Genomic DNA, 24,854 nt, shown 5'->3' on the forward strand with positions numbered 1-24,854 from the left:
TTTTGACACATGCATACACCCGTGAAACTGTCACCACAATCAAGATAACAAATCTGCCCATCACCCCAAAATCTTTCCTTGTGGTCATCCCACCCCTCTTCTGTCACTAGCCTCCACGCCCACAATCTTCAGGCAGCCACTGATGCTGCGTTCTGTTACAACAGACTGGTTGCCATTTTCTATTGCCTATAAATTGTATATAAATGGAATCATACAACACATCTTTTGTTGTCTAGCTTCTTTCATTCATCATAAAGATTTTGAGATTCATCAATGTTGTTGCATGTATCAGTAGTTTATTCCTTTTTACTACTGAATAGTATTGTGTTATAATCTCTATCCATTTACCTCTTGATGGACGTTTGGATTGTTTCCAGTTTGGGGCTGTTACAAAGCTGCTATGAAGATTTGTGTACAAGTCTTATATAGACATATGCTTTCCTTTGTCTTGGGTAAATACCTAGGAATGGAATGGGTTGAGCATATGGCAAGTGTATGTTTAACTTTTTAAGAAACTGCCAGTGACTATAGTTAATAATACTGTCTTATATATTTGAAAGTGGCTAAGAGAGTAGATCTTAAAAGTTATGACAAGAAAAAACCGATTTCTAACTATGTGTGGTGATGGATGTTAACTAGAATTATTGTGGTGATTATTTTGCTGTTTATACTTATATCGAATCATTATGTTGTACACTTGAAACTATTATAATGTTATGTGACAATTATATCTCAGTTAAAAAAAACTGCCAAAAATTATACCTCAGAAAATGTTCAGTGTGTTTACTAGATACTACCCCTATGTTGGGTAGTATACAAAATATGTGTTACATACCTTTCTAAAATCTAGAAAATTCTGAATTCTGAAACCTGTATGGCCCTAAAGTCTTTAGAAAGGTACTGTGGACTTTCTGCCTTGTGAAGCAATAAGGTACTATAAAATGTTTTGACATTTCTGTCATCATTTAGACATTCCTGTGCTTTGTTAAATTTACATAAATCTTTTAAAAAGACATGTTATAGAAAACACTCAACAAAAAAGACAGATGATAACCCTTAAATAAGTGTCTAAATGAACATTCCCTCTAGGAAATAGGGAGGTCGTGAGTTACTTGCATGTCCATTTATTTGAGAAGTATTTTCATCTTGAAAAATTCGGTAATGAAGTTGTGCTAGTGGGATTAGTGGATCTTCTGTATACCACATCCTGCCTAGTGCCTGCTGTCGGTACTGACTGTCTAGCAGTGATAATTATCACTGTGTGTTATTTGAAGTCTGTATTATTTCTATTGAAAATTTGAGTAGTATATTTTGAGAGACACAATAGGTAATCTGAGATAGAGCGTTATATGGTTTCATAACATACTACCTTTTCGTTTTTCTAAAAATAAGAGCTACAAAAAGGTTAAGATAAGAGTTTCCATTGTTTACCTTGAAATCAAAAGAACTAGTACAGAAAATGTTTGAAATTGTTGGAATGATAATAAAGTTTAATATATGCATGTAAATCATTATAATTTGTTATTCAGGGCCTCCCATATCATCAGGACATGGAGGAGAGAGTTCGGGCATGTTTCAGTATCCGTGTGTAGGGCTGAGGTCAGAGGATCTCTGCCCTGCGAGCTGGTGAGGAAGGGAGACCCCTGCTCTCTCACGAGGCTGGCTTATTAGAGATGCACAGTATTGGGACAGCAGTTTGAATGCAGGTGATCTTTGAACTGAATCTTGAATAGAAGAAAAATATGAGCCGGAGGAACATTTTGCCTGGAAGGAATAGTAAGCATAGGTCCTAAGATGGATTAGTGTGTTTAATAACTCCAGAGAAAGACAGTAGTACCCAGGTGTGGTGTGGATATTAGACTCCTAGCTTGTGGCTTAAAGGTTGAATTTGTGATATCCCTGAAGTAATGCAATTAGTCGGGGACATAGCCAGATTTGCAACACTTACTAACTGCAAAATTCATCTTCTTTCTGTCAAGCCATGCTGTCTATTTATTGTATGGCCTTATGTTTGACATATAAGTTGAATTAGCATAATTAAATATTAACCACAATGAGTAGATAAATCTGATGGTTGTATATCATGTTTGCTTTACCTAAATTATATATATATATATATATCTCATGATTAATCCTCTAAAACAGTTAATAAAATTTACCAGACGTTTTGCTGATTTCCTTTTTGGATGTATTTTCTCTTGCAGGGTAACATTTTGCCATCTGCCTTTCCAGAGTAAGTGGCTCTATGTGGGTACCGAGCGAGGTAATATCCATATTGTCAATGTGGAGTCCTTCACACTCTCAGGCTACGTCATTATGTGGAATAAAGCCATTGAACTGTGAGTCTGAGCAAATATTCCATATCTGAAAGTATCAGTACCATGTATGATAAAATTGTATAATAGCTAATCAGTAAATCCATGTGTAATTAAATGTGTCAAACATTCTTGATGTTAAATACAGATTTATTAGCTTTTTGTATTTTCCTGTTTGCAGTTTGTAAATTTAAAAGCTTTATATATATATATAGATAGATATATACACATATTATATATGCGTATGTTCACATATATGTAAACTTGTAGCACAAGTTTAACGAAGCAATTATTCTTATTAGGTAAAAAACACTCCAATTTTTTTCTGTTCCTTTATCTTCTAATTATGTTTCTTTAAAATGCTCATCATACCCCACTAAAATGATTTCATGACCCACTAATGGGTTGCCACCAATGTTTGGAAAACGCTGATCTAAACCACTACTTTATATTTTAATGATCAGCAAATATAATGGAAATGTTTGCAATGTAACATTGCAGAATTAATTTGACAGTTAATTTTTCTTAATTTTGATATAATGATGGTTGTTTTCATTTAACAACAACAACAAAGACTGGGTTGAGCTGTAGGGCCCTAGGGATGTTTAACACTAACTCTTCACTCTGTCTTAGAATCTTATCTTTGTGTCTTCTTTCTTTCTCTGAGTTTTTCTTTTATTATTTAGACATAAAATCAAAATTTAAGGATATTGGCAAGATTCACTTTCACTGTTTTTGTTTCTAAACAAATAGTTCTGTATCGTTGCATTCCACAGAATTTGACATAAGGATAAATTTGTGGCATATCTCTTAAGTAATGAGTTGGTGCAGCTGTGATATATATTTAAGCCTGGTTTTCCTTCCTGTGTCAGCTCAGTCCCTTGGTACAGGGGTGGGTTTCTGTGGTCTGTTTTTTGAGTTGATCACAGCGTCTAGTCGGTGGGCCTGGTGCGGGTGTCTGTGGTTTCACAGATGGTGGCTCTCATGAAGTGGACCGATCTGCACCCACAGACTTGATGCATAGGGAGGTGCTTATTCCCACTGTATAGACATCAGTTTTGCTACATTCTTGCCTGTATTTCTTTTTCTCTGTGCAAGTAAAGGTGGCATTACTTTTGATATTTTTTTAAACAATAGAATTTTTCTTGTTTTTGGTGTGAACTTGTTTTTGGATGAGAGGCCCCAGTTAGAGGCTAGAATTGAGTACAATAAGATAGCAACATTCTAGATGCTGCTTTAGTTAAAGATAGTAACTCTGAGAATTCTATCATGAGAATAGATTTTCTGTGCTAAATAGTGAATTGAAGATTCTTTCCTATACAGAAAGTATGCTTTATTGTAAATTTTGTTGACTTGTATCAACACAAGCATCACTATTTTTCCTCTATACATCTCTCATTGATCCTTTACTGAAATGTTTTCATTTATAAATATATCTTTATTTTCAATTTATTATTCTTATTGTAATGAATATATAGTTGTATTGAATTTTTAATTGAGAAAAAAAATCTTATTTTTCTCTTTTAGCTCATCTAAATCTCACCCAGGACCTGTCGTCCATATAAGTGATAATCCGATGGATGAAGGAAAGGTAGAATTTTTTTCTAAAAGTTTATTACTTAAATGCATGAATTTTGGTATTTTTAAAAAATATGCAAACTATTCTAGAGCCACAATTCCCTTGCAGAGTTGAGATTGCTAACAAAGGTTGTATATCGTATGCACTTAATGGCTTAGTTATACATCATGTAAACAAGTGAAAGAGTTAGACTCATTTACAGTTTTACCCTAAAACACTTAAAATTTAATAAATACAATCAAAGGTTATTAGTTTATTTTTGGCTTCTTTAGAATATTTCCCCTGATCTCTGATCATCCTGACAAAAACTGGTTTTTTTGGTTTTGGATTCTTTTTAACACTTTGGTTGTACGGTCTTTGTAGCACTTACCTCATAATGCCTTCCATCAAAGTTGTCTCTGTCTCTCATCTTCATAAAGAGCTCAGGTTAATAATGTAGAGATTTTTTTAAACTATTCCTTTATTTTTTTATACTCTGAAATGTTTCATACAGCCACTATCTAGCTATTGTTAATTTAGGTTCATTAATACATTTAAAAATGATAAAATTTCCTTTCCCGTGAATCTCTGTTTTCTAATTCAAACCAATTTTTCAGGTGGTTCTCTTTAGTGATACTTTTCTGCTTATTGAATTTTATGGTATTAGCCTACATAAATACCAGGAAGTTTATCACTATCAGAAATCAGTGAAATGAAACCTCTGGATTTCGTGAAGACATTTACCCAGATTTTTCCTTCCTCAGTTGTGGGAGTGGTGAAGCCTGTATGTTGGGTAACACTGTTCTCTTATTTGCCACTGGGAAAACCAAAGGATAGTGGTCCTGTTTGGAGTTAGCTTATAATCATATAATTGTGTGTTTCGAGAGAAGCTTTACCTGAAGCAAATTACAGTAACCTATATCTTCACTTTATTTTCTTTGGTACAAGATACCCACTTAATAGCCAAGCCTTTGAGTGGAAAGCATGGTGGCGGCAGAACTGAAAACTTACCCTCCTGCCTCGAATCAGTCACTAAGCGTTTCAGTCCTTCCGTTTGCAGTGTCTCTCTTCTATTCAGGCTCACTGTGACCATGAGGTTCAAGGTGTTGTAACTCGTTCTTGAATCGTTTCCAGATCAGTCTTCCCAGAGTGCCATTTTAATCTTACACTCTCCTGCTCGAAAGCTTTCAGTGGTTCTGCAGTGTCTAACAGATAAAATAAAGTTTCCTTAAAACGTAGCCCCAGGTTTCATGATCTTTCAGAACATCTTTCCCTGAATGCTGGGCTGAAGCAAATAGCTGTTGTTTCCCCAGTGTGAGCTGCTCTTTGCTGCCTCCATGCCCTGTTCCCGTGAGTCCCTCTGCTTGGAGTTCTTTCTCATGTTCTCTGCTGAATTCCTACCCCTATGTTGAGACTCAGATAGATATATATCTTTCATGATATCTTTCCTGGTGATCCTCACAGAAAGTGCTTTCTCTCACTTCCAAATTCATTAGCACCTTAGTTGTACAAGTTTTATGGTATTTACCACGTGTTGGCTTGTATGAGAAATGCGTGCATGTCTCAGCTCCCCTGATCTCAAAAGACTCCTCAAGCACAGAGATAATATTTATGAGCTTTACATTTCCCATAGCACCCAACATACAATATAAATAGTAACTCCTGTAATTAATTTATTGTATAAATTATATATAATTGTTGATAGCATCCTCATTTTTGGAAACCTGGTGGATTATTCTCCTTAGTTCCCAGAGTCAATCTCATTCACACATTTTTGAAATATTAGGGTGCTAGAATAGACTATATTGTCTAACCTTTGACTTCTAATAGAAAAATCCAGGTTAACTACATCGATGACTCTTCCCTGTTTCTGTAGGTCTCTGTGACGTTGCGTCACTAAAGGAAAGCAGAAGTGATAGGGCAGCTTCCCCCAGCTGCCACCACGCGAGGTGAAGGTCCTAGGCACCTGTGTAAAGTTACTTACCATAGTAACAGTAATGACTTCCATTTATTGAATTCTACTTTGTGTGAGGCACTGTGCTTTCCACTGTATATATACACTATTTGGTTTGATCCTCCCAACAAATTTTCTTGGATTTCCTCCCTGGTTTGCAAATGACGAGGCAGAGACTTGCTGTGAGTATGTGTTCCAGAGGCACAAAGCTAGATATTGGTGAGGCTGGGATTTTAAACACTGATTTCTCTGGTTTTAACCCCAGAGTACTGTCCATCATGCTGCATTTCCTCTGGAAGATGTGATCAGTTATTGATGTTGTTGAGAGCTGTATCCATACTCAGTGTACCCACTAATACTTTCTATGAGAGAAAAATTAAAAGGAAACCAGTCAACAGTACATAAATTAACTCAGTCTGAGTTATAAAAGATTCTAGTAGGAGTAAACATTGAAAGAATTTTCTAAGTTTAAGTAACATTTTTAGGAGATTATGGGAATTAAAGTCTAACCTATTGGCCCAGATTTCTAACAGTTTTAGGACATTAGATCTGATAAGAGAGGTAAAACTTTAACCTTTTTATGTTACTAAGATCTAGATGGGAAAAATTATTTCCTTAAAGTTACATGACTACCAAATGGCAGATCTAAGACTGGAGCTTAATTTACCTGTGTCCAGAGTAATCTGGTGCTGTTTACACTGTACATCAGTTCTTTTTTTTTTTTTTTTTTTTAAAGATTGGCACCTGAGCTAACAACTGTTGCCAATCTTTTTTTTTTTTCTCCCCAAATCCCCCCAGTACATAGTTGTATATTTTAGTTGTGGGCCTTCTACTTGTGGCATGTGGGACGCCACCTCAGCGTGGCCTGATGAGCAGTGCCATGTCCGTGCTCAGGATCCGAACCTGTGAAACCCTGGGCCGCCAAGCAGAGCTCGCAAACCCAACCGCTTGGCCACGGGGCCTGCCCCTGTCCATCAGTTCTTAAATTGTATCCTTTTCCGTCTCTTTCCTTATTGCTGAAGTTCCTCCCCTACTTCCCCATCAGAAAATGCAATGTTCATGCCTAAGATAGTGAGAAGGACTGGGAAAGGTAAAGGAAACAAATACCAGTTTTTCCCAGAAGTATATATCTGATTGCTTAGGAAAGAAGAGTTTATGTTAGGAAAATTTAACTATACCCTCTGCCAAGGTGGGAAAATGTGTTTTGTTAACTTCAGTGATTGGCCCCTCTAAATGCCCACTACCTGTAGTCTGAAATCAACTAAATTTCTAGTTCATTAAAATTACTGGATCTGCCCCAAACTTTGTTTATATCCCTAGGTTACATGAGCAAGTATTGGCCACCTTCTAATGCTTTGTGAACTCATTAAGCAAATATTTATTGAGTGTCTGCTGTGTATTAGGCAATATATTGAGTATTAGAGACATGAAGATGAAAATGCATGTAGTAGCATAGGAGAAGGAGCATCTTAGTCTGTCTGGAGGAATTGGGGAGGCTGACCCAAGGAAGCAACGCTAAATTGAGACTTAAAAATGAATAGAAGATTGCTCAGTGAATGATAATAGAGGGGAGGAGGTTTCAAGCAATGGGAATGCTGAGATTTGGAAAATGCTGGAGCAGGGGGTGGTGGGCAGCAGAGGCTGGATAGACAGTGGACAGTTTGTGAGGCAAGAACATGCATTCCATTCTGGAAGTTATTTATTCACAAAAAAGTGTAGTAAGTACGTACATCTCAGGCCCTGTATCTTTTTTTTTTTAAACTTTTTATTAAGATTGTGATAGTTTACAACCTTGTGAAATTTCAGTTATACATTATTGTTAGTCATGTTGTAGGTGCACCACTTCACCCTTTGTGCCCTCCCCCCACCCCCCCTTTCCCCTGGTAACCACCAATCAATTCTCTTTGTCTGTATGTTTAACTTCCACCTATGAGTGGAGTCATACAGAGTTCGTCTTTCTCTATCTGGCTTATTTCACTTAACGTAATACTCATCAAGGTCCATCCATGTTGTTGTGAATAGGATGATTTTATCCTTTTTTATGGCTGAGTAGTATTCCATTGTATATATATACCATATCTTCTTTATCCAATCATCAGTTGAAGAGCACTTAGGTTGCTTCCATGTCTTGGCTATTGTGAATAATGCTGCGATGAACATAGGGGTGCATGGGACTTTTGGAATTGCTGATTTCAGGTTCTTTGGATAGATACCCAGTAGTGGGATGGATGGGTCATAAGTTATTTCTATTTTTAATTTTTTGAGAAATCTCCATACTGTTTTCCATAGTGGCTGCACCAGTTTGCATTCCCACCAACAGTGTATGAGGTTTCCCTTTTCTCCACCACCTTTCCAACATTTGTCACTTTTTGTTTTGGATATTTTTGCCATTCTAACAGGTATAAGGTGATATCTTAGTGTAGTTTTGGTTTGCACTTCCCTGATGATTAGTGATGATGAGCATCCTTTCATGTGTCTATTGGCCATCCATATATCTTCTTTGGAGAAATGTCTGTTCATGTCCCCTGCCCAGTTTTTGATCGGGTTGTTTGATTTTTTGTTGTTGAGCTGTGTGAGTTCTTTATATGTTATGGAGATTAACTCTTTGTCGGATGTATAACTTGTAAATATTTTTTCCCAACTAGTGGGTTGTTTTTTTGTTTCAATCCTGTTTTCCCTTACCTTGAAGAAGCTCTTTAGTCTGATGAAGTCCCATTTGTTTATTCTTTCTATTGTTTCCCTTGTCTGAGGAGTTATGGTGTCCGAAAAGATTCTTTTGAAACTGATGTCAAAGAGTGTACTGCCTATATTCTCTTCTAGAAGACTTATTGTTTCAGGTATAATCTTTAGGTCTTTGGTCCATTTTAGGTTTATTTTTGTGAATGGTGAAAAAGAATGGTCAATTTTCGTTCTTTTACATGTGGCTGTCCAGTTTTCCCAGCACCATTTGTTGAAAAGACTTTCTTTTCTCCATTGTATGCCCTCAGCTCCTTTGTCGAAGGTTAGCTGTCCATAGATGTGTGGTTTTATTTCTGGGCTTTCAATTCTGTTCCATTGATCTGTGCACCTGTTTTTGTACCAGTACCATGCTGTTTTGGTTACTGTAGCTTTGTAGTATGCTTTGAAGTCAGGGATTGTGATACCTCCGGCTTTGTTCTTCTTTCTCATCATTGCTTTAGCAATTTGGGGTCTTTTTTGCCCCATATGAATTTTAGGATTCTTTGTTCAATTTCTGTAAAGCATGTTGTTGGGATTCGATTGGGATAGCGTTGAATCTGTAGATTGCTTTAGGTAGAACGGACATTTTAACTATGTTTATTCTTCCAATCCATGTACATGGAATGTCTTTCCATCTCTTTATGTTGTCATCAGTTTCTTTCAGGAAAGTCTTGTAGTTTTCTTTGTATGGGTCTTTCACTTCCTTGGTTAAATTTACCCCAAGGTATTTTACTCTTTTTGTTGTGATTGTGAATGGGATTGAGTTCCTGAGTTCTTTTTCTGTTAGTTCGTTGTTAGAGTATAGAAATGCTACTGATTTAAGTATGTTAATTTTATACCCTGCAACTTTGCTGTAGTTGTTGATTGTTTCTAATAGTTTTTCCATGGATTCTTTGGGGTTTTCTATATATAAGATCATGTCATCTGCAAACATTGAGTTTCACTTCTTCATTGCCTATTTGGATTCCTTTTATTTCTTCTTCTTGCTCAGGCCCTGTATCTTATGTTAGAACTACAGTGCTGAACAAGATAACACCAGTCCTTGCCTAAATTGACCAGTGTTATAGTCTGCAGGAGAATTCAGATAAGGAAAAGGCCGTTATTATATGTGTAGTGACCCTTCAGATTACAAAACGGTACAGAGTGCTGTTGGAGCACATACGAAGGGCATTGACTTACATTTAGTAGGTCAAGGAAGGCTTCCTGGAGGAAGTGATAGCTAAAATGACATCTGAAGGATTAGTAGGATTAGTCAGTCAAAGAGGATGACATTCAAATAGAGTGGCCCAGGTAGGAATACAGCATGTGCAAAGGCTCAGAGGTAAGAGAGAGCGTGAACTGAAAGATGTACTGGAGTGTATTGGGTAAGAAGGATGTGGTAAAGGATGGAGCTGAAGAGGTAAGCAGAGGTCAGACCATGACAAATCTTGTAGGTCATATTATTCAGTTCAGCCTTTATCCTAAAACTAATGGTAAAACGTTAAAAAGTTTTCTATAAAAGCATACATTACATGAGCAGCTTTGCATTTTAGAACTATTACTCTAGCTACACTGTGGAGTGGGTTAAAAAAAGGAAGAAGACTGGAATCAGGGAGACCAGAGACCAGAAGAGACATCTTTGTGTCTTGAACCAGGAGAGAAGTGATGGAGATGGAGGAAAGGAAATTAGATATTACAATGTAGTTTTAAAATTACTTGATGACCTTACCTGATGGGTAAGAGACTAGAGTTAAGGACAACCCCCAGCTTTTTGCCTGAGTGACTTAATGAATGTTGAGATGAGGAATTCTGAGAGAAAGAGACCGCAGCAGAGAATACCAGAAAATAGTGAACCGCTTTGGACACGTTTCCTGTGAGGTTCTTATGGAGTAAATAAGTGGAGATGTGGCCACTGGAATTAGGAGTCTGAATCTCATGAGAGAGGTCTAGGCTGGATATAATTTGGAACTAATCGGTATATAGATGAGTAAATGAGATTGACTGAAATGTGTTGAATTAGGAAAGTTTGTAAACTCTGAAGCACACACAAATGTTAATTTTTATTAGTAATTTATTATATCAGTTAATGAAAGTGTATACTCAGGACTTCAGAATGGTACCGTTTTCTTTTTGAGTAATCAGTTGTATGATACTTGTTGAGTCCCTAATCGTCAAAGGTATATAAATATGCAATCAGTGTTCTCATTTGTCATCCATGTGATTAGTAATTAGCAATGCAGGTGTTGAATTATATTATAATTTTATACTTGAAGTGTATGAATGGTAATAGTTATCCTTACTGTCAGAAAATACATGTTTCATATAATTAATATCATTCCTGGATAATGTGGCATTTTCTTTTATTACAGCTTTTGATTGGCTTTGAATCTGGAACAGTAGTGTTATGGGACCTCAAATCAAAGAAAGCCGACTACAGATACACGTACGATGAGGTAATAACATTATTTTTGCTAATCAAAAGCTGTTGTCGTTTCTGTAGTTCAGAGCAGCTCCTCTAAGAACTTAATAGGTGATTTTAGTTTAGGCAACCTTTGTAATTGCAATAACAGAAATTTCTTTAATATATAGCAGATAATCACATAGCTCCAAAGACAGAAAAACCTCTTCCCCACACTGTCACTTGGCCTTCCAGTTCCCTTACGCCAGGCACCAGTGTTAACCAGTTTCTCGTGTTCTTCCAGAGGCTTTCTGTGCATTTATAAACAAATTAATAAAGGTATTCTATTTTTTATTTTATACAAATGATGGTACACTGTAGAAATTATAGTTTGCTTGCTTTAAGATCCAAATAAAGATTGATTGTGATTGATTTTGGGAAGTGTTTTAAGTCTCTTTAACACTGTTTACTCTCCTCTTACTCTTTCCTGCCTTTCTTTACCTCATTCCTTCTTTTTTGCCTTTTATTTGATGAAGCTAGAGTCTTCCCAAAGACTAGCATTTTCTGGCTGTATCCCTCTTGTGTTTAACATCTCTTTTTACCCTTAGATTTCCTATAAATGGGATTGTTTACTGAGGCTTCATCAAATTCAGGTTCATTTTTGATTTTTAGGAAGACTGCTTCACAGATGATGCTCTCCTGTTAGGTGGAATGTTAATGTCTGTTTTGATATTAGCAGCCCGTGATGTCCAAGGCCTGGATCTGTTAGTGCATAGCAGTTGCAAAATGGGGATGTTCTAATTCTATAATTCCTTCTGTATTAGCTAGTATACTTTAGTAAAAAGAAACTTCCTCTCATGTACTAATTGGTTATACGGTAGTACAGTTCATATAGGAAAGGCAGGATAAATGCTTGATTCTTTGCTTTCGTTTCAGTATTTACTCTAAAGGGGTTGTTCTCTAGTAATCTCGGTAGTGACCAATTTTTTCTTGTTTTTAGTTTCACTGTGTGCTCAAAGGTTTAAACACATTTGATGCGCTTCGGTACATTAACTTTATAATCTGTATTGATTTTCACATTGTCCCGCCTTTGTTCCCCTAGTTGGTTCCTGAGTCCTTTGGTGGTAATAGTCTTGGATAACTTCCTTGCTATTTGTTATAACAAAGGATACCTATTAATCTTGTATATTTCTGTCCCAAACTTAGAATAAGATCTTTGTCCATAAAACTGTGGCTTCTTTTGGTGTGAAATGCCACTAAATCATAATATTGGTACTAGGAGTGTTCACAATTTCCAATTCAGTCAATAGAGCTAGGAAATGTGTTAGTGGTTTTGCTTATTTTTAAGATAGACTATATCACGTCTTCACGTTGATGTTTTCAGTTAGTCGAATGGCAGACTAAATTGAGTAACTATAGCAATACTTGGAATACTTTGTCAATGTCTGCATATTATCTTGGTAAGCATAACTGAAAGAGAATTGTTTTCATGGCTGCCTACTTTTTGTTTTTAAAGCTTTTCAGTTAGCATTGTGTGGCTCGCTAATCAAGATCTTGAAATATAAAAAAAGAGTATTTTTAATATTTTAAGTAAAAAACAAAAATCTACCATTTCTAGGGAAGTTTTGGCCTGAAGATCTACTTTCTACATTAAAATGAAAGAAGATTTACAAGATTGACTTTTTTGGTTTACTTTTTGTAAATTTAAATAGTGATATTGGCTTAGACATTATGGAGTGATAGGGGCTGCATTTACCATCTCACCTTAAGCAAATATGCTGGAAAAACATAGGAAACAACAGTTCTTAGAAATTAGACAGCAGGTAGTGTAGAACCAGAGATTCCTTCGAGAGGGGCACAAACAAGGTGAGCGCTTCAATTGCCTTAGCTTGTGGCCTGGAGACACTTTCCAGGTCTCAGCCCATGATGGGGCAACCTAAGCAGAAGCCCAGCAGCCTCCCTGAGTTGAGGAGACAAGAGTTGGGGATTGTGGGACCAGGGCATCTGAAGCTGACTCGGCAAGGTTCCAGAGAGGAGAGAACTGCTGAGAGAGAGAGTTTTAAAAGTCTGCGGGGAGCCTCTGCCCTGAGTCCTCAGCTGAACACTGACTAGTGCAGGGGGGTGGGGGTTGGGAAATCCACTGGGAAGGAGTAGGGGGAGCAGTTCTCTCAGCACACACAGGGCTGAGAAGAGTTCACATTTCCAAGAGAGTGGAGAAACCTCTCAGTGTGCGGGGCATCAGCAAGAGTCCTCAGAGAGATATTGCTAGACTAGCCTTGCACTAACGACCAGCCCGACCGATCTTGAAAGCAGGCCTTGAGAAGTCCAAACTGTTTCCAAGTAGTATAACTGCATCCCAGAAAAAAGACTCAAAAATGCATGAAAGAATATAATAATAACCCACCATAAATGTCACCGTGGCTAGCATCCAAATAAAAATTTATGAGGATGCAAGGAAGCCAGAAAATAGCATGCAAAATGAGGAGAAAATGCAGTCAATAGAAAAAGACTCAGAACTGACCGAACATTGACCGAAACGTCATCATCAGCACATGAGTGTGTTTGTAATAGGATCTCAGGAGGGGGGCTCAGATGGAAGACGTATTTGAAGAAATAATGGCCCCAAGATTTCCACGTTTAATGAAAACTATAACCCTGCAAACTTCTAGGATATCTAATATATAAGTATCTAATATATAGATGTCCCAGAAGTTTGATGAGCTCAAAGCAGAGGAAACAAACTACACAAAAGCTCATCATATTTCAGTTGCTTAAAACTAAATCTAGTGATAGAGAAAAATCTTAAAAACAACCACTTTAAATCGGAGGAGCAAAGATAAAAATGATAGCAGGTGGTTTCCTTGGAACCCACGCAAGCCAGAACATGGTAGAGCAGCACCTTTACAGCAGTGAAAGACAAAATTGTCAGTGTAGAATTTTATATCCAGCAAAAATATCTTTTCAAAAACAAAGGCAAAATAAACACTCTGTGCACATAAAAAACTCAAAAGACTTCATCACTTGCAGACTTTCACTACAAGACATGTTAAAAGAAGTCATTCAGGGGCCAGCCCTGTGGCCTGGAGGCTGAGTTCGGTGTGCTCTGCCTCGGCAGCCCGGGTTCACAGGTTCGGGTCCCGGGCACAGACCTACACCACTTGTCAGCCATGCAGTGGCTGCAACCCACATACAAAATAGAGGAAGATTGGCAACAGGTGTTAGCTCAGGGTGAGTATTCCTCAGCAAAAAAACAAGAAGTCCTTCATATAGAAGGCAAATGATATGAGATGGAAATTTGGATCTACTCAAAGGAATGAAAGACACTGGAAATGGTAAATATGTAGGTTATATAAAAGCCCTTTTATTTTTTAATTCTGTTTAAGAGATATTAAATGTAAATGGCTTAAATACCCCCAGTTAAAAGGCACAGATTGTCAAATTGGATTAAAAAGCAAGATCCAACTATACTGTCTATAAGATCGGAGTATATACTGTCTATAAGATCCGACTATATACTGTCTATAAGAAACCCCTGCTTTCAATATAACAACACAGATGTGTTAGAAAAAAACAGATGGAAGAGGTAATGTTAGCACTACTTAAAGACAGCCAAAGTGGCTTTATTAACATCAGCAAAGCAGATATCAGAGCATTCCACTCAACAGAATACATATTCTTTTTAAGTACACATGGAACATTCACCAAGACAGACCATATTTTGTGCCATAAAATGAATCTCAATAAATTCTAAGAAATGTTTTTTTAATTATAAAAGCATTAAATTAGAAATCAATGTTAAAAGATGAAAAATCTGTGAATATTTGAAAGTGAAACAACATACTTTGACCCATGGGTCAAAGAAGAAATAAAGGGGAAATGAGGAAGTATTTTGAACTGAGAAAAATATAAAAAACATCAAATATTGAAGTCCATGAAATGCTGCTAAAGCCTTCACTATAGCATTAAATGCTTCTATTAGAAAACAATAAAAGTCTCAAATCAATGGCTTCAGCTTCCACTACGAGAAACAAAAAATTAAATCTGGAGTAAGCTGAAGAACTGAAATAGTAAAGAGCAGAAATCAATGAAATAGATAACAGGAAGACAATAGAGAAAATGGATAAAATTAAAAGCTTCATTTTGTGAAGATCAATGAAATTGATAAAGAGATAAAGTGATGAGAAAAAAAAAGACATAAATTACCCATACCAGGCATGAGAAAGGGGGTATCACTTCAATTTCTACAGAAATACAAGGAGACTGATAAGGAAATATGTACAATTTAATGCCAGTAAATTCAACAACTTAGATGAAATGGACAAATTCCTTGAAAGACATCAAATTACTCGAAGGTGCTAAAGCTAACTGTAGAAGAAATCGTTAACCTGAGTAGCTCTCTATTTATTAGAGAAATTGAATTTTTAATGAAAATGTTTCCCACAAAGAAAACTCCAGACTCAGTGGGCTTACTGGTGAATTTTACCAAATAGTGCCCACTGTACCCGAACTCCTCCCAAAAGGAGAGGAAGGCACACTTCCCAACTCATCCTATGAGGCCAGCGGTATCTTCATACCAAAACCCAAAAAGGAAATTGTGGGAAAACTTCAGACTGATGCACAGAGATGCAACAGAGATACAAAGTCAAAAAACTTGTTCTGAATAAGTATTAACATACATAATGACTAACTCTTACGGTTAAATGATAGTGCTATGGATGTAAGTTTTAACTTCTGAATTGTTCTAAAGTAAACTGAGTGAAGATTTCTATTTCCATGAGTTCATGCTATTTTATCAGGCTCTTTGTTCATGTAAAAATGATACTTAATGCAGGTTTTACCAAGTTTACAATTTTAGGCAGTCAAGAAATTATTATAGATTTAATTCGCATTAGTGAGGGTTAAAAATTTAAGGCCGTTGCAAAATACTACCTCTGTCTTCTGTCCACCCCGATGTTTACGTTGTATTCAATAGTGTTACTCCGCTCAGTTTCATTTTCATTACCCTAGCACAGGATGTATTCACTGGCATTATGATATCAATTCAGAACATTTCTAATATAATGAAACTTCAATGTGGTACAGCTTTCGCTTTTCATTTGGTCTCTTGGGGTGGTTGGATGGGGAGTAATGGGAACAGAAATCCATCTTTGCCCTTAAGCTTTTGTTGTTTCATATCCATAGTTTGTACCTCTTTAATTGACAGACTCTTTTCTCGCCTCGTTATGACTAAATGATAGATTTTGAGTATACTTGGGTAGTATTCCTAACTCTACAGATATTTTCTGAATATTTCAATCTGTGTAAAATTATATTTCTACAGGGGACATTCTATTCCTTTTAGGCTATAACCAGTGTTAAAATATCAGTATTCTTTTTGTAGTAACCAAAATGTTGGCAGAAATGAAATACAGCATTATTGATGTTTTAAGACAATTATTTAGTACTTATGAACCTCTTTATTTTAATAGTTATTCTTTGTCATATCTCGAGAGTCATTTGTCAGTGACTTTTGTATTTTGGTTTCATGTTGGTTTTTCCTAGTAGACTGAGAAGCGACTGATAGAAATATAGGTAATTAAACACAAAGAAATAATAGTTTGTACCTTGCTAGCATGTGAGTACATTTGTATCTCAAGACTGTCAGAAGTCTTTTTTCAAAGAATATCAAAATAGGATATATTTGTAACTCATAGCGCTGAAATCAATAACAGCTTTAAAGAAATTATTTTTCATACTACCAATATTAATTGAAGTATTTATTCCTCTAAGGTCCTTTTCTTCAGTGTTTAGACAGGTTCTTTTTAAGATAGCTTATTTCCTGTTGATTGATCACACACACACTCCAAAGATGAAACAATACTTAAAAGAATGAATAATTTGTTCACATTTTCAAAATATTTAAGAAAATTCCTCTTGGGTTTTATTTTTAATGGAAATGGCAGTTTTTTCAATTTATGCCTGTGAAAATCTTAACTAGAGAGAGAAGCTATAAATCATTTAATGTCCAATATGTAATAATTTTATCATCTATCTTATAAAATGTATTATTCACTCATTATCTTGTTCAGTTATAGTGTCACTGTCACTTCCCTTCTATAGTAGAAATAATGTTGAAATGTTCACAAGTTGAAGTACTAGGGCGAAAGCTGCACAATTTAATGTATTATTTATATGTGCAAGAAATAATTCATTCAGTGCTCTAAGCGTTCGCTTTCTTATTTGGTTACATGAGAATAATAAAACAAAAGGAGTATTTTTACTATTTACTCTCCATGTATTTGCAAGCATTATAAAGTCAAAATCATTTCGTTGACATTTTTCTAAGGGTTTTGGCAAATTCCCAATTGCTGGGAATTTTGCTGATTCCCAGTATAACTACTAGTTATCAATATTGCTTTTGAATATCAGGTAAATCTTATTTTGTAGGAGAAAAACTGCTTTTGGTGTGAGTCTGCTAGAAACGTTAATCAGTATATGTGTAATATAAGAGCAGCTGGGCTACGGTTTATACACAGCTTTACTGCGAAGTGATTCTAATAATACTGATTAGTTTGCAAAATCAGTAGGTAGGGAGTTTATTCAATTTTCCCACTATTTTGAGTTAGTGATTGTAAAATTTCATAGATAAATAGCCTGTTCTCTTTCCAGAAAATTGTGCTTCAAGATGCCCTCTTATTTGTTAAGAAAGCACGAAGCATCTTATCTACTACTTTTGCCAAAGCCTAATAACTAGATATTACTCTTTTTTAAAAAGTGTATTCAAGTATACAGTACTTATGCTTTTTGTTTGTTTGTTTTATCAAAGATGAAAATACTAATGTCAGATCCTTAATCCATTAACTCTCTCATGAGCTTTATAATAGTTATTATTTCTTGCAGACAATTGCATCTTGAAAAAGAACTTTTAGAATTGTGTATACTGTTGCTTTGTGGCTTATGCCAGTAGCTATATCCTCTCCCTTCCTTCTCTTTCCACGTTTTCTCTCTACCCTGAATTCATTGTTGTTCCTCCACAACTTTTGTATATTTCTTGTTTATTTTGTTCTTCTGATTTCCATTCATTCTGCCCTTGATCTCTCTTCCTACCTATTTCTCTTACTCATCTGTATCTATAGTTTTCCACTTTTTAAAAATTTAGTAACTTAAAAGTCTTCTGGAAATTTTACATCTTGGAAAAATAAACAAGCCAACCAACATACAAAGCTCTTCAACCCCGTTTATGCTACCTACTTTATATCACTTATCTTCTCCTGTAAATTATTCAGGTGTGCTCCTAACCTACTTTCTGATCCTAAGCATGTGACAGATTTGGTTAGTGAGATTTGCTGTTCCCACTTTGTTTACATAAATTTCTACTTCATATATGTAGTATTACATGTAGTGGTATTAGAGACTGTGAGAAAAAAATGAGATCTTGTGTCAAGTTGGATTTGTATTCAGAAAATTGCAGAACTAAGAAAAAATTGTGCATGTTTATTGCATGTAAAAGTTTATATTTGATTGTTTCTTTTATGGAGTTTTTGTGTTATTTGTTTCGCTTTGTTATTCAGAATAGTGGTGAACAACTGGTCCCTATAATTAGTATTTTATTTTTGGAAGGCTTAACAATTTAATAGTATCTTAGGAGTAAAAGATGCTTTTAAACAAAGATGTATTTTTTAAGCAAAGTAGAAATATTAGTTCTCTATGATACATATTTATGTATATGATATACACTTTTACATATGATAAGATCAGAATGTTTTTATTTATAGATTCCAGACAACACTGTAGATTTCTCTTGTCCTTCCTTTATCACTTTTGAAAAATATAAATAGCTTTGTGTATAGCTACTTAACACTACTCATATTTTGCAGGAATAATTTCGTCTGTTAAGGTTACTAAAGGATTGCTTATTTTAAGATTGAGTTTGTAGAATGTCATATGTATATTTTGGATTAAGGTTATTACTGTTTTAAGATTTTATTTAGAATTTTATTAGAGATACTTTGAACCTAAAACATTGTGTAGTCTTGGCATTGAGAAATGCAGCTGATGGTCTTTATCCATCGTAATTTAAATTTTAAAATATGATCCATAATATTGTTTTATTTAACTTAAACTTATAAGCATATGAGGAACCCAAATGAATGGCCATTGAACGAGGTGATAGTAAATGTTGACTGTGTACTTGAACTTGCAAGTTTCAGTTGCGTGGTTTTGTGCTGCACTCTGCATCCTGACGCTCCCATAGGGCAGCTTTTACAGTCAGCTGACCGTGAAGAACTAGAAGTGTATCAGCTTAAGTTGAAAAGACGTAATTTAAAGAGGACCTAGGAGAGTGATTTTTTAAAAAAATTTTTACGAACAGAAAATATTAGAACAAAAAAATTGGAGGGTAATGTACTTTGGTCATATAAAAATATTCTCAGATAGTTTTTAAGAGGTGCAGCGGTATAAAGTAAATTTCTAGTCAAAAGAGAGTCCCTTCAGATTTTAAAAATCACCTGAATAATTACTTGAGAAATTGATAGCATGTTTTGAAAGCTCAATCTGAGATATTTTTAATTTATCTTAATTTTTAATTTAATTGATCTTAAATCTACATTTTTATCTTCTTATAATTTTATTTAATGTTTAAAATTTGTTCTGATCTGTCAAAGCAACTATTTTTTTTGAGGGGATATTGGTTGTAATTACTTAGTAATTTATGTTTAGGTATGGTTTATTCTAAGAAACTATAAGAATACATTTTGTTTTCCTGAACTTGTCAATAATGCATATATCGCTATTATATCATCCTTATGTTGGCTTAAGGAGTAAGTTAAAAGAATTAAAATAGTGTCAATACCAAATTAAATCTCATTTGTATTGCAAGAGGGCTAAATTATTGTGGGAATGCCAAGTTAAAATATTGACTTCAGCTTGGGAAATATGAAAAAGTTTAAAGTGAAAATTAATTACAACACCAATTATGGATAGCTTTGTGTTTAAGTTGATTTTTGTTTTTAAAAATGGGATTCTTCCCCATCTTCTCTAGGCCATCCACTCTGTTGCCTGGCATCACGAAGGGAAACAGTTCATCTGCAGTCATTCGGATGGCACCTTGACCATATGGAACGTGAGGTCCTCCGCTAAGCCGGTACAGACAATCACTCCACATGGTAAGAATGCATCCTTTTTAAATACCATCTGAATTGTGATGGACAGTAAACTGTCAGGAGTTTGCATTTGGATTTGTTTGTTTTTGAGGATAAAGATGAGTTTTCTTTCATTTTGAGGGAGTTAAAAATAATTACACATATAGAAATAGTATGCGATAACCAGGTAATAAAATCTCAAATTAACTATATTTGTAGTTGAAATTGCAAATTTGAACTTTGAGAAAACGACTGTTACATTATCTTTTTGAGTATTGTTTCTCCAGTAGTCAAAAAGGTAAATAATTTTATGAGCGATATAGGACTTTAAGCTTTTGTCATCTTAAAGTTATCAATTGCAAGTTGCTAATGTATATATGACAGTGTATTGAAACACTCAGAACTCTATAGAAAGTAATTTTATGCATTAAAATGTAGTGTCAAGGGTCCCTAAGATCACCCCAGGTTTGATGATTCACTAGGAGGATTCACAGAACTGAGCAAAAGGATGCAAAGCAAAATCAGCAAAGGGAAAAGGCACATGGGGTGAAGTCTGGAGGAAGCCAGGCACAAGCTGCCAAGAGTCCTCTGCCCGGGGAGTCTGCCAGCACGTGCTTACTTCCTCCAGCAATGAGTTATTACCGCATGTGTGACACGATGTCCACCAGGGAAGCTCACCTGAGCTCAGGAGCCCAGAGATTTTATTGGCATAAGTCCGTAGACACCCTCTGCTTTAGCACGTTCCAAAATTTCAGATGCCCAGAGGAAAAGCAGGGATTCATCATAAACTGTACTGTTTGTACAAACAGCTTAGGCACAGTGTGCCATCCTTATCAGTCTGGGAATTGTGGAAGGGTCTCGAAAGCCAATTTACCAGATGCCAACCAAGAACTGACCTTGGAGGCCGACCTTTCTAGGGAAAACAGGCTCAAGCCTGCTATGTTAACTCTTTTCTGCACAAGTATGTTTACAAAACCTACAAAGAAGGTTTTAGTAGGGTGTTTATGAACAGATTATAAAGGACTTCTTTGTGTTTTGGATGAAGCCAAATTCATTTGGAAAAATGAATGTACTTTTTTTTTTTTTTTATTAATCTGCATTCTCCAGCTCTACCGTAAGAGATTCTTAACCAGCAAATTTAGGGAAATTAAAGGAACTGTTCTTTAAATTGGTAGCATATTGAAGAGTATCCTTGTACTATTGTGAATGTTTCATTGTTTGCTTTAAAATATGCTTGCCCGCTTTTTTAAAAAGTCGGTACATTCTGAATTATTGCAATGTAGAAATTAAGGAAACAGTAAAATTAAAAATTTATCTATCTCTGGCAGTATGGGTTTTCAGACTTGTTTGTTTCTGGTAAAAGTAACCATTCTTGAAGCCACATATTTTGGTATATTTTACCACTGCTTTGTGGTAGCGGTCATCTTCTGGAAAAGCACTTATTTTAAATTTGCTACAGATCTAATTATGCGTGCGTCCAGAGGATAGCCCTTAGGATACTAGGTTCCAGTCTTTTTCTTAATATATTTTCAATCTTCCTTCTGTTAGTGGCTAGATCCCTAATCTTAGTGGTACTCCTGAGAATTTTCATAAATTTTAGGATCTCCCAACCCCACTGGAACCGAGGAATCCAGAACACTAAAAAAGTAGATGATTCGTTTAAAAACCTTTCATTTCAAATCCAGAAGAAATGAAACTAGTATTGAAGACGGTAGAAATATATGCTATTGGTTTTGCGGTTTTAAGTTCACCTGAAGTTTTATCTTTTTTCCTAAGAATAGTACAAAGAGTTTTTTCTTTTGAACCATTTGAGAGTAAGTTGTTGACATACCATCCAGTCACCCCAAAATGTTCCAGTATCTGTTTCTTATTAACAAGGGCGTTCTCCTATGTCACCAGGTTTTGCCTTTTCTCTGAAGGTCTGTATGGAGATTAGATGTGGTTGTCAGGTTTCTTCAGTCTCTTTCAAACTGGGATGGTTCTTGGGCCTTTTCTTGACTTTTATAACTGACAATTTTGAAGATTGTAGGTCAGTTATGTTATAAAATGTCCCTCCGTATGGTTTTATCTGATGTTTTTTCATGATTAGATTCAGGTTGCACATTTTCTTCAGGAATATCCCCAAAGGATTGATGTGTTCCTTTTGCCTCCTCTCAGGTGGACCCTGTGTTTGATTTGTCCTATATGGGTGATGTCTCATGCCTTAATTCCTTGATTAAGCTGCTGTCTGCTGGGTCTCTCCATTATAACTTTATTCTTTTCCCTTTGAAATTAATAAGTATTTTTGATTTGTATCTGTAATCAACAAATATTTTGATCTGAAGGAAGTACTTTGAGACTATAAATCAAACTGTTCCCTATCCAGCTTTGACCCTCTGGTTTTAGCATCTTTTGATGTTTGTTGGCTGGATTAATTATTGCTGTGATGGTTGCCAAATGGTGATTTTCTGTTTAATCTTGATCTTTTTTTATGTTGAAAACCTAGATCCTTGAGAGCAGACTTTTATAAGTGGCAGAAATAAGTTTCTACAGAGTTTGTGGTATCTTAGCAAAAGAGGATCACTAGCTACAATTATTTTTAAAGAAACAAGATGAAGAATATTTGATTTAATGTTTTTTTCCCAAAATTAGAATCCAAACAAAATGTAAATAAATTTTTTCTGTGGCGGATGTTAAAAAGTAAGATGGCATTTGTTGCACAATAGAGCAGTCTAAAACTGTAGATGATCAGCAGTAGTCGTTATTTATAAAATATGCATTATTTTCACCAGCAGTAATGTTTACTGCTTACTGCTAGTGGCAGGTGATCTACCAAAGTGGAATTTATGTTGGTAACTGAGCTCAGTGGCAAACTAAATGCATTTTTATACATTAAAGTACAAAAAAGTGTTTTCCATACCACAACAAGCTATCATAGATTCCATATGTACCATATTTATGGTATATAATTTTCAGGATACTAAATGTCTGCTTTGATGTGTTGAAATTTAGGTTTTTTTCTCATTACTGTCTTCTGTTATGGTCTCTTGCTCTTACTTTTTAGCAGTTACAGCAAATTACTTTAAATGTACTAGACTTTTAAAATTTTGCCCATTTTGGATTTTTTCATATTTAAACCCATCTAATGGTTGTTTAAGTATCTTATTCTTAAAAAAACGTTTATAAGTATTACCTCAATAGGCAGGAACTGATTTTACTTTAAGACTCCTAACGGCACTTTATGTTAATGTTTACTCCTAAGAATAGCTTAAGACGTCCTTGAAGAATCTGTTCAGAAGACCTTAATACTCCATCAGACTAACGGGATTTTGAAGCCAGACTTGTAGTCAAGCCCTGGGTCCATTGTTTCTGGCTCTGTGACCTTTAAGAAGTTGGTTAACATTTCTGAACCTCAGCGTTCTCCTCTGTAGAGATGATAATTAAATTTACTCTAGTCTTCTCACATGGTTGTTGTGGGGACTATTTTTGTTTATTCATTCAACAAATAGTGGGTCTACCATGTGATAGGCACTGTTCTGTGGCCTGCATCAAATGAGCAAAGTGGAAGTGGAAGTACCTGGACATTGTGATGTGCTGTACATATGCAATTATAGTAAATGTAAATCTGGGTACGTTATTTACCTGGTAGGATAGGACCAAAAGATTTTTAGATTAGAGTAGTGTTCCCCAAAATACATTTCGCAATACTAGTTTTTCTTAATGAGTTGTTTGGTGAAAAATTGTTAGGGTCAAAGTTTTGGAAATGCTGACTTAAAGTTGAACATTGTCTTCACTGCAAGACTTCTTAACCTTTAATATATACCATGAATCTCTAAGAAGGAGGATATATATGCATATATGTATTGTTATTTATATTGGTTTATATATTCATTTATTTAATGTGGCTTTCCCAAACTTATTTGACTTTAGCATTGTTTGTTCTCAGAACATCTTGTGGTTCCCTAGTGTTCCATGGAATGTGCTCTGAGAGGTGATGGTCTGGTGCTTGAACTGTAATTGAATTAGGAGGCAGTTCTCCAGATTTGTTATCCATGCTCAGTCTTCCCTCGGATGGCCTCTTTCCTGCTCACGGTGTTTGATGGTAGACTCTTACTCTGAGGGGCATAGTAGTTATCTAGATAGTGATGATAAGATGGCCAGCAAAGGAGAATAATTTTGTGATATAATACTGAATAATTTACTATGCATATCAAGATGGTTTATAATTATATTTTTTCAGAGAGTCTTCATTTGTGTGTCTGAAATTACTCAAGAGATAATTTCTGACTAACTAAAACAAACAAAATTGATAGCTCCCTTTAGTTTTTTATGAATTTCCCTGGCAATCCGACAACCCGGAATGTGATTCTAGCTTTGCTGTATGTGAAATACTTTGTGGAGATAATTACTCTTCTCTGGGACTTAGTTTTATTGTATGTAAAATGGCAGGATTGAACAAAGTGATTTTTAAGGTATAGAGTTTTGTGAACATAGGGAAATTAAGCAGGGTTTGTTCCATCTGTTGACTGTTCAAAGTCGTTTCATCTTGATGGACCGCACATTCTGTATTTCTGTATGGTAAGCCTGGGGAGTGAGCTCTGCTTCTCTCTCTGTTTTGGCCTCTTTCTCTCCTATGGCAGGTAGAGTTTCATTATTTAGGAAGGAAGAACTTTGATAGTCCTGGCATGGATCACATACTTACCCTTAAGCAATCCTCATGGTTAAGTGATTTGCTGGCCCAGGGCCCTGCAGGGTCTCCCCTGTAACCCTACGTGTGTGTGTGTGTGTGTGTGTGTGTGTGTGTGTGTGAGAGATTGTTATCTTCACCAGAATC

At 35.6% G+C, this 24,854-nt stretch overlaps 1 protein-coding gene across 6 annotated transcripts in view; it reads left to right on the forward strand.

The window, feature by feature from the left end:
- STXBP5 (syntaxin binding protein 5) overlaps positions 1–24,854 on the forward strand; it is a 163,058-nt gene that overhangs the window by 48,768 nt on the left and 89,436 nt on the right. For all 6 annotated transcript variants that reach the window (XR_011502593.1, XR_006526709.2, XM_014850645.3 and 3 more), the window contains 4 exons: positions 2,205–2,339; positions 3,843–3,906; positions 10,894–10,977; positions 19,942–20,065. Coding sequence is in view for 4 of the 6 variants with exons in the window: in XM_014850645.3 (XP_014706131.1) it covers positions 2,205–2,339; positions 3,843–3,906; positions 10,894–10,977; positions 19,942–20,065 (407 nt within the window). In the remaining 2 variants the exon portion in view is untranslated. The remainder of the gene's footprint in view (positions 1–2,204; positions 2,340–3,842; positions 3,907–10,893; positions 10,978–19,941; positions 20,066–24,854) is intronic.

Source organism: Equus asinus, chromosome 1 (assembly GCF_041296235.1).
Source record: "Equus asinus isolate D_3611 breed Donkey chromosome 1, EquAss-T2T_v2, whole genome shotgun sequence".
NCBI lineage: Eukaryota > Metazoa > Chordata > Mammalia > Perissodactyla > Equidae > Equus > Equus asinus.